Source organism: Glycine soja, chromosome 19, assembly GCF_004193775.1.
Source record: "Glycine soja cultivar W05 chromosome 19, ASM419377v2, whole genome shotgun sequence".
Classification (NCBI taxonomy): domain Eukaryota; kingdom Viridiplantae; phylum Streptophyta; class Magnoliopsida; order Fabales; family Fabaceae; genus Glycine; species Glycine soja.
In genome coordinates, this window is record NC_041020.1 from 39514945 (window position 1) to 39531439 (window position 16495).

At 29.9% G+C, this 16495-nt stretch overlaps 2 protein-coding genes across 3 annotated transcripts; one reads left to right on the forward strand and one right to left on the reverse strand.

The window, feature by feature from the left end:
* Nucleotides 1-6678: 6678 nt before the first annotated feature.
* On the forward strand, nucleotides 6679-9859 carry LOC114399635 (cytokinin dehydrogenase 1-like). Its single transcript, XM_028361842.1, has 5 exons — nucleotides 6679-7428; nucleotides 7754-7881; nucleotides 7977-8237; nucleotides 8349-8611; nucleotides 9031-9859. Exons 1-5 carry the CDS (start codon nucleotides 6768-6770, stop codon nucleotides 9353-9355), a joined length of 1638 nt encoding a protein of 545 aa, XP_028217643.1. The 5' UTR covers nucleotides 6679-6767; the 3' UTR covers nucleotides 9356-9859.
* A 424-nt stretch (nucleotides 9860-10283) lies between these two features.
* On the reverse strand, nucleotides 10284-13365 carry LOC114398225. Of its 2 annotated transcripts, XM_028360398.1 has the most exons (4): nucleotides 13161-13365; nucleotides 12428-12594; nucleotides 11576-11718; nucleotides 10284-10927 (listed from the first exon to the last, which is right to left on the reverse strand). In XM_028360398.1, the coding sequence occupies exons 3-4, from the start codon at nucleotides 11604-11606 to the stop codon at nucleotides 10530-10532; spliced, it is 429 nt and encodes a 142-aa protein (XP_028216199.1). In that variant the 5' UTR covers nucleotides 11607-11718; nucleotides 12428-12594; nucleotides 13161-13365; the 3' UTR covers nucleotides 10284-10529. The 2 variants fall into 2 exon arrangements, with proteins under 2 accessions (XP_028216199.1, XP_028216198.1); XM_028360397.1 differs by lacking the exon at nucleotides 12428-12594.
* Between the last annotated feature and the right edge of the window lie 3130 nt (nucleotides 13366-16495).

The following is a 16495-nucleotide window of genomic DNA, read 5'->3' on the forward strand; positions in this document are numbered from 1 at the left end:
AGAAAAAGAAAAAATATTAAAAAAAGAATAATGTGAGATTTCCATCAATGGATTAGGAGTGAATTATTTAAGTGTATTTTAATTCAAAATCTTAAAACATTAAATATATAAATCCTTTTTACTTACATGTTTGTTAACTTGGTTATTCATACCAAATGTGCGTGACATTTTCATTAACATTTGTTATTCCAAAAACCTCTCCCCTATCTACAAGTCCCTTAGACGTGTTAAGTTCTCCCTTAAAACGAAAATTTTATTCCTTTTCTTCATAAGTATTGGATTTTGATACTAATTATATTTATACTTCCATTTTATCTTAAAACATTAAATATATAAATCCTTTTTACTTACATGTTTGTTAACTTGGTTATTCATACCAAATATGCGTGACATTTTCATTAACATTTGTTATTCCAAAAATCTCTCCCCTATCTACAAGTCCCTTTGACGTGTTAAGTTCTCCCTTAAAACGAAAATCTTATTCCTTTTCATCATAAGTATTGGATTTTGATACTAATTATATTTATACTTCCATTTTATCTTACTTCAGGTTGTCAGGAAAACTTCCATTACAAGACTTACAAGATCCATCATCAATTTTATTTTACTTCAATATTCATGTAAGGTTATATTTAATAAGATATTTTAATTAGTTTTTAATTTTTGTTACAGATTAAAAAACTTATTTAATTGTTTGATAAACATATTTTTTAATAATTTTTGAAAAATAACATTTTTTAAAGCATCAGTTTCTAACTTTTAATTTTTTAATTTTTTATTTTTATCCTTAATATATTTATTTAATTTGTTGGTTATGTTTTTTAAATTAAATTATAATTTTATTATTTTTCTATTATTTTATATTTTTAGTTAGTTTTATTAAATATTTATAATTTAATAAGCTAATTTATCAATTTTTAACTAACTAATTTTCCAACTTCAAATTAACTTTTTCAGTTAATTGTGCTCAACATATCGTATACTTTTATCACTTGGTCATACCAAAGGTGTTGATATACCACTTATTGGAACTTATAAGGGGAATTAAATGACGAGAAAAGACTGCGTGGATCAGAAATGAATTATATTCAATTAAATATTTGACATCACATTTAAAATTATTATTGCTATCCCCTTAAGTTATGATATATATCATTATTATTTAGAGTTTAATCTTTTTTTATGAGCAGTAATTAATTTGTTTTTGTTTTTTTCTATCTCTTAAGTTAATTTTTAAAATTAAGTTAAGCTTAAATTTAAATTTTAAGATAATATCATAATTTATTCGAGTAACTATTGCCGAGCTTATTGAGCACATATTATTTATTAGACAATTTATAGATATGTTGTTCAGTCTTGTAAATTTTATCTGAGATATATATCTAATAATTCAACATGCATGAAGGCCTAAGGGTATAATGAAGATTTCATGTTGATTAATATTTGTCAAAATAGTTAGTGTATACAAATAGGAACAACCATCAATCCCTCATCTCATACATTAACATTAACTTTTGGGGTTAAATTAAATTTAAATTTAATTAATTTCCAAAACTCATGCAAATAAACATATACAAGTTTATTTATTTATATTGAAATTGATGTTGGTTGGGACTGTAAAGGAAGAAGAAGTGGTGAGATAAGAAAAAGGATCAAAACCACTGAAGAAACATATTTATTAGGTTACTTTTAGAGTAGGGGACCCGAATTTGACTCTCTATCACTCAACTCTAACGCCAAGAGGCTTATAGTAGGGGCCGGACCCGGCAATCACTCTCCTAACTCAAAAAAGAATTCTTCTATTCGACTGTTTCCCAACCTGACAATAGTGTCTTCAGCTTATTAAGTAGTAATTAATAAGTACACATACACTCATCTTCTCAAACCCTACTTCAAGGTCAAATATGGTCCCCGATCAAGAAACCACCCATGCCATGTGACCGCAGTCATCCATTCTTTTAATGAGCTCAGCATTACATTTCTGCACTTTCACATCTTAATTATTGTTACATTGAATTCACTTCTATATAGTCTTGCTTTTTTATGCTTCTTTTGTGTTTGTTCCTTTCTTTCACATGGAAAATATATTAAAAGTACCTCATTGTCCTAATCAGTCTTATTAAGACATTGGTCAAACAAAGAACATGTATAAAATTGTGTTGTTTTTTTTTATCTTTTATATGTTTTTTTTATGATTTTTATAATAAATATTTTTTTAGTTTCTAATCAAACTCTTGAAAAGATATTATATTTTGAAGTGAATTAAAGAGAGAAAAGAGACGCAAAGAAAAAAAGAAAATTTTATGAAAATGATATGTAAAAAAAGTGAGTGTATGTTCCTTTCTTTCATATGAAAAATATATTAAAAGTAGGTTAGTGTTATTAAGATATTGATTAAGGCATTTTTCTATTACATCTTCTGTATCATGATTTTATAATAAAAAAATATTAAACATATGCTTATTTATTCTTTTATATCATTTTTATTCCGTTTTCTTTTTATGTCTCTTCTTTTTATTACACCATTAATTATTACATTTATCATTTTTTTTCTTGTTATATTTTATCTTCTTTTCCACCATATTTTAGAGTGGATGCTTGTTACAATATAACTCATTTCTTGTATGATAATATATGCATGAAAGGTAGAGAAATGTTATTTGTATAACAAATTGTGCAACACATTTTATAATTAAAAGAGAATGAAAGATAAAAAAAAAAAGAAATTTGACAAATTCTACACATAGAGAAATAAAAATTATTATATAAGTTGTTAAATATAACACTAATATATATATATATATATATATATATATATATATATATATATATATATATATATATATATACTATCAAAATATAACTAAAAGCACTTCGTTGTTTTACACACACGGCATAAAGTGTACAACTTAAAAATAAATAAAAAAGGAAAAATTGCTTTGATGTTTATAATTACTCAAAATTTATTTTTAGTCCCTAATACTTAAGCATCATCATTTTTAGTCCATGTATAATCACTTTCTATCCTTTTTGGTTCATATTGTTACACAAACTTTATATTTTAGTCTTTATCATTTTGTAACAGCATGGATCATGACCAAAAGAGATGTAAAAATGCTTGTATATAAAAACTAAAATGTATGATTTTAAAGTGTAAGAATTATAAGATAAAATTTGTGTAACTAAAAGGATCAAACGAATAATATTTTTCTTAAAAAAAGTATCAAGTGAATAAGTGCATTCTGAGTTAAATCGGATTAGGGTCAATAACTTTTAAGATACATCAAGATATACAAGACACTTTTTGAATATATAACTGAATAAGCACACTACCACTTATATGTGTGAAAAGGGATAAGTTCTAAAAATTTGATGTGCGTACTTCTTCACATATACATACAGAGATAAAACAGTTACATAAAAGTTACCTGTAAGAGTATTGAGTGAAATTTCTCCACTTTTGGTGCCTATAATATCCAATTCTCATTTTGTTGACTAAAAGATTTGAATATAGATCTTTATAGGTTTTACCTTATCCATTTTACCCTTTAATATTAATTAGAGGATCGCATTAACCAGTAACAACATTTGATTAAAATTTATTAAAAATAACAAAATTATGAGAGATCATAAATAAAAAATGACACTTACAAAAAATTATAATTTCTATTCAATCAATAGTAAAAAAAAAGTCTAGAATATCAGTATATTAAAGACGGTGTTGTTACTTGTTAGCTTTTTTTTTTCTTTTCATTTATTCATGACCAAAATCTGCATTTAATATAATATCGCATGCAAGTTAAAAAAAATAATATTAGTCATACTTTTATAGACTACTTTCTTGTGCCAGAATTAATTCGGCGTGCCACTAGTGCAACGTTATTCTTAACTCAATTTTGCATCTAGTGTAATATTGTTCGATCCTAGTGCAAGTTGTTGTAAAAACCATTAACCACGCAAGTTAATAGCAAATGAAATCAGAAATACATTAAAACTAATCAAATTAATTACTTTTTAAGATTATACACTTTCGAGGGAATTAATTTGGCGTGCAAGACAAAAAAAAATAAATCAATCTTTTGTAAGAATTGATGTATATTAACGTAAATATTATATCACTTTTATTATGTGCAAACAGCAGCATCAAAATATAATACTAGCTTAATGATAATAAAAAATATCATAAATAGCTTATATAACTATATTTGAACGTCGAGCTGAGGCATTTAAAGTCCAGTAGTATTATAGTTGAAGTTTAAACTAAAGATATTTTACAGTGTTAATAGAAAATGCATGATAATGTAATTGATAAGTATAATTGGAATTACATCACCTTCACTCAGAAGTGATTGGACTGATGCACACACAGACAATTTTTTATATCAAAAGCGCTAAAAGAAAATTTAATTTACTGCCAGACAAAAAGTATGTTAAGCATTAATAACCTATTGATATAATTTTTACTTAATTAATAGAAATTAAATTATTAGAATAAACAGTATATTTTGCTAACCTTTAATGTTAATATATATATATATATATATATATATATATATATATATGACAACTTTTTTTTATAATCGAAATGTTAAGTATAAAAAAAAAGGTTTGAGACTGACTATATGATCAAATAATAAAATGTGTGTTTTTAACATCAATTATCCTTTACGAAAAGCAAAATCATGAGCATACATTTCATTTTTGAAGTGTATCAGTGGAAGGGTGAAGAGACAAAAAAAAAAAGGTAGAAAAAGTGGTATATAACTATATATGATGATAAATAATGTGATAAAAAATGAGAGGATTAAAAAAAATGAAATGAAAGAAAAAGTGAATATACATAATAAACAATAGCTCTCACTAAAACCACTCAAGTTTATTTATATATTTATTTATTTTTGCTTTTTGTTCTTCCTTCTTTCCTCTCTTTGAAAACATGCATGTTTCCGGTGTGTATAAGAACACTATAATTAATATATAAACGAGATATAATAGTTTATGTTATTTGAGTTAATTATCAAGTCTTAGATTCTAACATTTGTATTCATTGTTTTCTCTTTTCTGTAAAAAAAAAAAAAAAAACATTTGTATTCATTGCAAGTTTGGTTCAAACCAATTCAAATAGCAACTCATTGGCTAAATCAATGATTCAATACCACTATATCAAGTCAATGTACAGGACCTTTAACAATGGTATTAACCTTATCTTTGTAAATAGGATTTTCCAAACTCGATTTAAACAAACAGAAAGTAAAACTTAATTATATTTTTAACTCCTTTAGTTTGGATTATATGTAATTTTTGTCTTTCAATTACTATGTTTATTAAATTTCTCTATTTTTAAATTTTGGTTTTACTCTGAATTTTTTCCTTAAAACTCTCATATTATTATTTTATATTTAAATATTTGGATGTTAATAAGATTTGATATATGAAAATTTTAAAAGTTTAGTGAAAATTTAATTATAAATTTAATTTTTTATTGAATGTAAGATTAAGGTTTAAAAATGAAATGTTTTGGATATTATTGACTGGAATTTGATGCTTTCATTAGTAAATGTTAAGCAGAATAAAGTTTGAAATAATTTAATTTTTGAAAGATCTTTCGTAGAAAATAAGAATTTGAGAGTTTGTGACGAAAAAGCCATTCATAGTAAAACTAAATTAGATTTATTTAAATAGAAAGGGACTTAACTAAACTAACTAATAAATTGTAGAAAAATAAGAATTTGAGAGTTTGTGACGAAAAAGCCATTCATAGTAAAACTAAATTAGATTTATTTAAATAGAAAAGGACTTAACTGAACTAACTAATAAATGGTAGAAAATAAGAATTTGAGAGTTTGTGACGAAAAAGCCATTCATAGTAAAACCAAATTTGATTTATTTAAATAGAAAAGGACTTAACTAACTAATAAATTGAGTATACTAAAGGACTAAAATTACATTTAAATCAAAAGTAAAAAATAAATTATCAATTTTATCCTTAAAAATTACTCTCTCCTAAATAGATTTACAGAGGAAAAAAAATTATAAGTAATTTCTGCTATGTTAAGTAATTCTTCAAGTAATAGAAAATCTTTTAAATTAGTTCTTAGTAATATTAATTTGGAGACTATACCGAAGAATATTAAGATTGACCTCGTAATAGGGATCAAAGTAAATATTAATTTGGAGATTACACGGAAGGATATTAAGGTTGACCTGATAGTAGGGATCAAAGTAAATACATAAAAGTTTGATCTTCATTGTTGTTATTGTAAAATAAATAAATAAATAAAAACTTGCATATTTAAATTTGTTTTTTGAAGAACCAATTAGAAAAAGAAATAAATTCTTTTTGGGCTATCATGACATTGGTTCATATTATCCATGAATTTTGCTAATGATTAATCTGCACAAGAGAATCTCTTATCACTTTTAATGAAATTTCTCTCTTTAGTTACTTTTTTTCATTTACAAGTCTTGAATTAGAAACTTTACTTGAGAGAGAACCGTCAGAATGAAATTCCACTCGAACCAACTAGAGGTTGGTAAAGAAAATAATAATTTGGGAGATGAAATTGAGGGTTTATTCCAAAAGAAAAGTAAAAACATCAAAGGACACCCACCACAAGGAATCAGGTTGCCTATAAAAGGAGTCACTCCTTCAATCTGTCCATGCTCTTCCAAACCTTCCCTTCAGCTTCTATACCCTGCCTTCGAAAACAATAATCCACCCCTTCACCTTTTCCTATACAAACCAATATTTTCAGAAAATAGAAACCATGGTGTCATCAAAACCTGGTGGCTTCTATGAACAAGGGAGATTTCCATCGATCAAAATCCTCATACTTGTACTCCTTAATTCTATACTCCACAAAGCCAACTCAGGCAGCAACAACTCTGCTTCCAACTCCTTAGTTCCATTTCCACCTCATGAGATCCTCTCATCATTGCAAACACTACCTCTACATGGCCACTTTAGCCTAAGGGACAATGAGGATGCTGCCAAGGACTTTGGCAACATACACCATTTTCCTCCCCTAGCAGTGCTGCATCCAAAAACAGTTTCTGATATATCACTCACCATTAAGCATGTTTTTGAAATGGGGTTTGCCTCACAGCTGAAGATTGCTGCTAGAGGCCATGGCCATTCACTTCAAGGCCAGGCACAAGTACATGGAGGCCTAGTCATTAACATGGAGTCACTGCAGGGTCCTGAAATAAAAGTTTACAATGGAGAATTGCCTTATGTGGATGTCTCAGGAGGTGAGTTATGGATAAATATTCTGCATGAAACTCTTAAACATGGGTTGGCACCAAAGTCATGGACAGATTACCTTCATCTCACTGTTGGGGGCACTCTTTCAAATGCTGGTATAAGTGGGCAAGCCTTCAAACATGGACCTCAGATCAATAACATCTTTCAGCTTGAAGTGATCACAGGTAACTGCTCATGCACAATCTATATTCTTAATTTTCCCTGCGTAGCAGGATTTTGCGTTTTAAGGTTAGTTTTAGTGCTTGTTTGGGGTAGTTTGAAAATAATCACTTTATGTTTTTTTTTTCAAAATCTCTCAGAAAGACAGTAAAAATAAGCAATTATTTCTCCAAAAAATAAAGTAAAAGATGTTAGATTTTATCGTGCTTAATGAGAATAATAGTCCCTTCTTTGGAGTGTGAATGGTGCATTCTATAAAGTTTTGTGTGGATATCACTTTTGAGTTTTCATGACATTAATCTGGTTTGCAAAATTAATACTTTGCTGTAGGAAAAGGAGAGGTGGTTACCTGCTCAGGGAACCGAAATGCTGACCTTTTTTATGGTGTTCTTGGAGGGCTTGGTCAATTTGGCATCATTACAAGGGCTAGAATTTCTCTTGAACCAGCACCTATGATGGTGAGTGTACATTCAAAACTCTAATATTAAGACAAAAAAAAAACAGTTCCTAATAATATTTATTGATTATGACATGATATGTGCCTTTTTGACAGGTTAAATGGATTAGGGTGCTCTACTCAGAATTTTCTACATTTACTATGGATCAAGAGTATTTGATATCACTTAACAACACATTTGATTATATTGAAGGGTTTGTGATCATAAACAGAACTGGCATCCTTAACAACTGGAGATCATCCTTTGATCCCAAAAACCCACTTCAAGCCAGCCAATTCAGTTCTGATGGGAAAACCCTCTACTGTCTTGAGATGGCAAAATACTTCAACCCTGATGAAGCTGAAGCCATGAATCAGGTATGTCATACCAAGCAACTCATTAATTGCACTTGCATGACCAAAATTAAAGCATTGATTGCAAAAAAAAAAAAAAATGTTCTCATCTCCATCACCTATGTTCAAATACAGAGTGTTGATCAGCTACTGTCAAAGCTGAGTTACATTCCGTCTACACTCTTCCTATCAGAAGTTTCTTACGTGGAATTCTTAGACAGAGTGCATGTTTCTGAGAATAAGCTAAGAGCACAAGGCTTGTGGGAAGTTCCCCATCCTTGGCTGAACCTTCTGATCCCAAGGAGTGAGATTCATGACTTTGCTGAAGAAGTATTTGGCAATATTCTTAAAGACACAAGCAATGGACCCATACTCATTTACCCCGTCAACCAAACAAGGTGTGTATTATATATGGACACGACGACACAAACCAACGAGTTTAATTAAGAATTTTACATTATCAAATAATCAATTAAAAGTGAAAAAAAAAATTGACTTTTAAAGAACAAAAATATTGTTGGACACCCTACAACCTATTTAACACTTTAAAAGAAAAAAGATAAAAAAAAATAAGTATGACAGATAATATAAGGTGACCAACAAAATAAGATAAAAAGAAATTATGAATCTTAACAAAGTGTAAAGAATGATAAGGTGTTCAAATATCATTATTTTTAAAAGATACTTGTTATACATAATAATTTACAATTAAATTATCGTCTAAAAATATGACAGTGCATATATTATTTTCTCCAAGGGAATAATACTCTGTTAGTTCTCATGATCTGAGTCATTTTATACTTTTTGGTTGTTACAGGTGGAACAGTAAAACATCGTTGGTTACTCCAGAGGAAGATGTTTTTTACCTGGTAGCACTCCTATCCTCAGCACTCCCAAATTCTACAGGTGCAGATAGTTTAGAACACATTCTAGCCCAAAACAACAGGATCATAGATTTCTACACGGGTGCCCAACTGAGAGTGAAGCAATACCTTCCCCATTACAGCACACAGGAAGAGTGGCAAGTCCATTTTGGGTCACGATGGGAGGCATTCGTGGAAAGAAAAAGGGCCTATGACCCACTAGCACTTCTAGCCCCTGGCCACAGAATCTTTCAAAAGGCAGTGTCTTCCTCATGTTAGTTTTTTAGGGTGTTGTGAGGTTGTGAACTATTGATAAATTAATTAAGAGTGTTACTTCTTGCACCTCTCTGGCACCCCATTACATGACGGAATGTTCAATCTGTATTTTACATTACGGAATGAATGTTCAATCCGTAATGTAACGAGGTGCCTGAAGCAAAATTTAGAGATGCAGGAAGCTTCACTCATCAATTAATCATATATGTTTCTTTCTTCCCTTGGCCTTCTCTCAATAATTGTGAGCGTGGCCAATGTATTTTCTATTCAAACGGAGGCTTGCTTTTTAGGTCATGATTAGAAGATTGTGGGCTCAGGAGAACACTAATATGAGTTAGAGTTGATGGTGATGTTTTAAGCTCTCTGCAGGAAATTTGCAAGTTTTAATTTTAGGGCCACCCTGTAAGAGAAAAATAACAGCAAAGAAAATTATTATTAAATGTAAAGCAAAGGTTAAATAAATAGAAATTGTTACTACCTTTTTCTTGTCATTTTTTAACTGCAATAACTAACCATTTGTTTGCTTAAATTTCTTTCCTGCCATAATCGGGTAAATAACACAAAGCTGGCAGTCTCTCAAATTTCTGTACATTTAGGCACTTAAGTCTTATTCAAGTAGAAGAAATAAGCTTTGACTTTCTCTGAAGTATATTTATTACTAATATAATCTGTTAAGAATTTAATTAAAATATATTGATAATGTTATAATTTTTTACACAGTAATTGTATTATTGAAAACATTAATTTTTTTTAATAACTACTTTAAAAATCATACTTATATTATTATTTAGTTCATTAATAATGTAAAAATCTTGCTGGCGTTTCTTAATAACCCTCGACCAATACCCTCTATCTTTCCTTTCCCACCTCCCAAACAGGCAAAGCATTGCACTACTTTTCCTGTTTTTAAATTTAGACCAAAATAAGAACAGTTAAAAAAATTCAAGGATGAGTTCTCAGGAAACGAAATTTTTACATATGACATCCCACTTAACAAAGACAAACCAAACACTAGGCAACGGATCAACTATTTATACAAGTAAATCATTTAGTGATATTACTAACAAAATTTTCTTTAGCATCATATATGACTTTGATTTTAAAAAATATTAGCCACAAACACATGGTCCTCCCAGCTAAAAACAAAAGTTGCTAATACTGGAGATAACAGCAACATTCATTCCCCCTTAGTAGCACCAGTCCAACCAAGGCCGGGCCTGCTTACTTGACCCTGTGGTTCTTCATAATCTCGTGCATCTCGGATTGAAGCTTCGAAGTCGGTAGAATCACTTGCAACAGGAAGAAAGCTACTGATATCATCCCTGGCACCAAATCCTCCAGCCCGAATAACATCATCAGGTGTTATTGATGCCTCCATGTTTACATCCCCAGATGCATCAATTTCCTCAGGACGTGTACCCTTTGGGCAATTTTCTCCACCTTTCCAATCAGCTGCTATCTTTGTCTCTGCAACATTCCCCGAAGATCTTGTAAAATTCTTCAAAACACCTTTGCCCACACCAATCTCTGGATGATTGGTGTTAGTTGATGTGCAGTCAATGCACTCCTCATTATCTGTTGAACTCACACAATCAAAGTCTTTATCGAGGGCATCGTGTAACATGATCAGTCATCAAATGAAAGTATAAGTAAAAAAAATTCTAAGACCATACACTCCCTCCTGAAAAACACCCTACCTCAAAACAAAACTAAAATAAGTGTTTGCACATATTTGAATGAATTAAAAAAGCATATCCAATTTATTAATTTTACTTAATAGATTTTGACTGTTTTCAAAGCAGTTACATATCACTTGAACAAATTGGCTTGCTGTCAGTGCTCTAATATGCATGATATATAAACTTAATGAAGTGGAAAAACACAGTCAAGGAGCTCATCCTAAGACTTCAAAAAGCCAAAATAGTGAAGAGAAGTTTGGATCAAGTGCAAAAATTGTCTCCAGATGAATGGTCAAAAAATTCTAGCATATCATTGCTTTGACATGCTTCACTCATTGACTATACTTAAAAAAAAATAAACATATTTGATTCACTTCAATTGTAATAATGTGTAAACCAATTTTCATGGCTTTATTACATTTCCACAAACATTTGCATATAGCTTATCAGTGTAAATTGATTGACATAATCTGTGTTGTTGAATTCACTGTCAAGTATCAAATTTACATAGTAATATCAAACATTTATTCCAGATAGTCCTCACCATGAAGCATTTTATCTGGTTTGTTCTCCATTGAAGATAAAACCTTGTATTAATAGATTCACGTTGTATTCCTATGTAGGTTCATTAACTGTCCCTGTAGGGCCGAATCCTCCAGGTTCCACAAAATCTTCTCAAATCCTTACCTACAGAAAGAAGTAAATTATTTGAACAATCTCCAGTGTGTGAGTTGCATAATTGCTTGATACAATTACTCTAAAATGGAGCTTTGGAAACCACTGGTGGCAAAAACGACTAGTAAAACAGGAGAAACATCTCACTGTGACTGCAATATCTATCAAAATTCAAGACCTGTAATAAAGTATTGGCATTTTCCTAATTATGAAAGAGTAAACACTATTTAGAATTGGAATGTTGGATTCCTCTTGTTGACATAATATTCATCTTAGTTATTAGTATTTATTATTCTTTATTTGTATGCAGTTAAACCAGTTGTATCATTGTACTATAGCCTGTACATAGCATCTTTCTAAGGGATAAATAATACGAGGATGCAAAAAAACACTCGCATACACTTACTTCAAGGATTTCGATTGTCTTTTGTTCTGACCTCAAATACTCAAGCATCGTTAGGGTCACCTTGTCTGAGATATTGTCCGCTTTGGTGGTCAATGGTTCATCACAGTTTTGTCCCTATCTCGTGAGACTCATACCAGCACCAAAGCAGACAATTCCTCAAATGGTGACCCCATGGACTTGAGGTTGGAACATCATTAATATTTTCTAGGTATTATAGTGGCTCATTCTACTTCAGGGATGGAAAACAAGTATAGAAGTATGCATTAGACATAATGAATGAGATCATTAAGCTTCTACAAGGATGGGAAGGTCTACCAAACCCAGAGGGCAGGGAAATATTGCAGACGATTGTAAACTTGCTGGGAGACTGAATTATCTCACTATCATTCATCCAAATATTGTAGACGATTGTTTAGCCAGTTCCTACAAGTAACAAGCTCCATGCTAAAGTCACTAGAAAGGTTCAGTTTGCATTCTGGATTCTGGAATACATCAAAGATGCATGAGGTGGGATCAATATCTTTATGACGATAAGGCACACAAGCAATATTTTACCCCCTCTAATTTTGAAACGTTCCGCTTTTAATCTCAATCTATCTAAATCATTTTTTCACCCTCTATAAAGCACTTTGAGAACCAAAAGTATTGGATTTCAAATTTTAAAGGGACTAAAAACCAAACTTGGAAAATTTTAGAGGGACCAAATACATATTTAACCCTAACAAGTACTGGCAACATGTGAATTAGAATATGCAACTTCAACTTTGGGGAATAGAACATGAGCAGTGCAACTAAACAACGTTGGAAATTGAGCTAAGCCCAATTTGAGCAACAAGAATTCAGCATAGCAAGTCAATTCCAAATCATAGCCATGCAATGTAACCTTCAGCATAGAAATTTCGCACCTTCGATTCACAATGAAATAATAATAAAACAAAGAGACATAGTTTAAAGCGAGATTATGGGGAGTGTGAGAAGAAGAGGGTTCAATTGAAAATTTTATCTATTGAAAAGAAAAGAAAAAAAAATAAAAAGCAAAGAGCAGTACCTGAAAGAAAATGAAGATATGAGAGGAGAGAAGAATGACGAAACGCTGATTATGGAGTCGCTGCGGTTTATTTATGCGAAAACGAAAGTAAAGCTGGGTAACCGAGTGAACGAGACGGACCACGTGTCTTCCAGAGCCTGCGTTTATGCTACGCTGGTGAGTGTAGAAGCACGTTGCGTAACATACATGCGTGTTTGAGGAGTGTTGCGGTTGACAAAATATCTTTTTGTTTCTCTATTAAAGATGTGATTTTATAAGATATTAGTCATTAATAGACATTTTACATGGATGTTTCAATAAAAAAAATATTATTTTAGTTTTTATAATTTGACATTTTTATTTCTTTTAGTTCTTTTGTAAAATTATTATTTTTTAATTTTTGTAATTATATTTGTTTTATTTTGTTATTCTTATAGTGTTTCTGATGAATTTTTTTACTGTTTGAAGTATTATATAAAGTGTTAAAAGAACTAAAAATAAAACAAACATTCAAGAACAATAAAAAAAAATAATTTTACAAGAATAAAAATGAAAAATCATTAAAAATTATGAGAAAATAAATAAAATGTGTTTATTGTTTGTGGTAAAAAAAAATATATGAGTAAATTTATCTTTTATTATAGGCTTAATACCCAATTTGGTCCCTTGATTTATTTTATGTACTCAATTGGGTCCTTTTGTTTGTAAAATTTACCTAATTGGATCCTTACCAATTTGTTTTGTTAAATATGTCAACCAACCTATCATATGTGGCCATTGTTAGGTATTTTTTAATTGGTTTAACTGAGCTAAGTGAGGGGTGAATGTTTAATTGGTAATATGCACACAAACGATGACAGTTTTACAAAAAAACGTCGTGGAATGTTACGTTCCATGACGATTATATATTTAACAATTATTGAACGCAGATTTTTAAGATGATTTTTGTAAAACCAACTGATTGATAGAGGGAGGGCACGAGCTAAGCGAGGGAGTGAATGTTTAATTGGTAACATGCACACAAACGATGATAGTTTTACAAAAAAATGTCATGGAATGTTGCATTCCATGATGATTATATATTTAACTATCATTAAATGTATATTTCTAAGATGATTTTTGTAAAACCGTCATCGTTCAAGTCAGTCATATTACAAAATTGTCACTACAATCCTTTCTAAGAAGGTTTTTTTGGAACCTATCTCCTGCCATCTAGTTTTGACAGATAAATAAGTAAAAGATAATAAATACATCATGCATCATATAATTATCCTCTTCGAAGAAGGGATGCAGTTCTTTTTGGGTGGAAGTTACCCTTAGGGTAAATGCTCACTTGTCCCTTATGAGAGAAATTAATTTGTTATTTTGGAGAGATGTGTTTGATATAGGAGAGTCGTGTCCTTTTACATGAGAGATGTGTTCCTTTATAGGAGAAAGAACTATGTTTTTTATACTGGATGGATGTGTCCCCTAATGAGAGACATGAGTCATTCTTATAAGGAATGCATACCCATCCACACATTAGAGGGATGCTTCTCCCAAGGAGCTAATGGTACCCCTTACACACACATGTAACAAACAAAGAAATAGAAGTAGATTGACAAATACCTCATACATAACATACACATAGAGTTAATCATTTAGCCCTTATAGTGAACTTTAACTGGTTATGTGTATACTTGATAGTAATTGTGATACCCTACCAAGATGTGACTCTATGATTTATGTGCTTTATTTGATTTCCAATGCTAGTGAATCATTTCTCGTGTTTTATATGTAATTGTGAAATGGTTGGATTATGTGTGCATAATTAAAAATTGTGATCTACGTTGGCATGTTATCACTTCATTGATGTCTTTAGGATTAAGAAAAAATACATGTAGTTATAGAATTGTTCAGGTTTTGTTAGTCATGTATTCATGGATGGGTTGTCACCCATTATGTATTCATTAAACTGAATGGATAAATTAATTTGTAGGTCCTTGAACTATTTTGTAATTTTTTTTATTAGACCTTGAACTATTTTTTTAATTGAGTCATTGAACTTGTATTTGTTTTTTTGGTTGGGTCCTTTTGTCTAATTGTCATCATGGAAAATTAATTGCTTGAGTTGATTGAGTAAGTTTGCAATAAAGTTGTTGTAGGGTGAAACTTGGAGAGACTTGTCGAAAAAAAAACTTAGATTAAGTGGACTTGTAGAGTTGAGAATATTGGTTGAAGTACTTGACTGAGAATACTCACTTCAAAGCTTATAAAGTGAGAATCTTAGACCTAGATAAGTGAGAATATCATATGAAGGGTTGAAAATACTTAGTACTCCTTTTGGACTGAAATATATATATATATAAAAAACTCAATCACCCTCAAGAAAATTAGTTAACATAATTTAATTTTGATAGTTTCAATACAAAAGTTAATTCATTTCCTAAAGTATCCTCTACATTAATTGCATATGACAAAAAAAAAAGAGAAGGTTATGGGAAATAAAACTTTAATTAAATAAAGGGTATTTTTGAGATATTAATAGTAAATAGAAAAGACTTAGTTAAAATTTGCTTATATTTTAGTCCAATAGATATTTTTTTTTTGCTTATATTTTAATCTAGAGGGAGTACAAATTTGCATAAATAACAATGATAATACTAAATTTAGGAATAATTAAATCTTCATGATTAATTTCCTGAAATCCCAATTATATGAAAAGGCTCAATTGAAAATCAAGTACATATTCAACTGGATTCATAGATTATAGTCAGCAAACAATACGAGCTCCAAGGTAGATTGGTTAGGGTTTCACGAGTACCCTATCTCACGCAAATGAATTATGTAACACCCCATGTTTTGAGTACATTCTTTTAATTAAATTCCGTCACGAACGTATTTAGAAAATATTACAAGTATATGTATCTTGAGATAAAAGGATGTTGTAAATTATCCGTAACTCTTCAATATCCTTATGAAAAATAATCTCATCATAACGTTTTTGTGATCAAATACATTGCTTGTGAAATATGTGTTTGTGTATATTTCATAGATCTATCCATTGTGGATTGGAGAGACATCTTTCAGATATTTTGAAATCCATCTTAAAACCAAAAAATCAAAATAAATAATTTTAGTCCTTATAAAAGTTATAAATAATAAGGATTGTTATGATCCAATTTAACAAAAATAGTTGAAAGATCTAATTACAAATTGAGAAATAATTTGTAGACTTATGGAATAATTTAACCAAACTGAAAGAAAAAAAAAGTAAAAAATTCCCATGGCAATTTGTTCTGGTCCACCTTTTCTACACCAAAGAGTAAAATAGTTAGCACGAGGCTTAATGTAGAAGCAAGATGGCAAATAAGAAA

Coding starts and splice junctions, on each gene's coding strand:
- LOC114399635 (XM_028361842.1), top strand. CDS start 6,768: ATGGTGTCATCAAAACCTGGTGGCTTCTATGAACAAGGGAGATTTCCA. Junction 8,238..8,348: donor AAGCTGAAGCCATGAATCAG/GTATGTCATACC, acceptor GTTCAAATACAG/AGTGTTGATCAGCTACTGTC. Junction 8,612..9,030: donor TACCCCGTCAACCAAACAAG/GTGTGTATTATA, acceptor TGGTTGTTACAG/GTGGAACAGTAAAACATCGT.
- LOC114398225 (XM_028360397.1), bottom strand. CDS start 11,606: ATGGAGAACAAACCAGATAAAATGCTTCATG. Junction 10,928..11,575: donor ACCAGATAAAATGCTTCATG/GTGAGGACTATC, acceptor TGAGTTCAACAG/ATAATGAGGAGTGCATTGAC.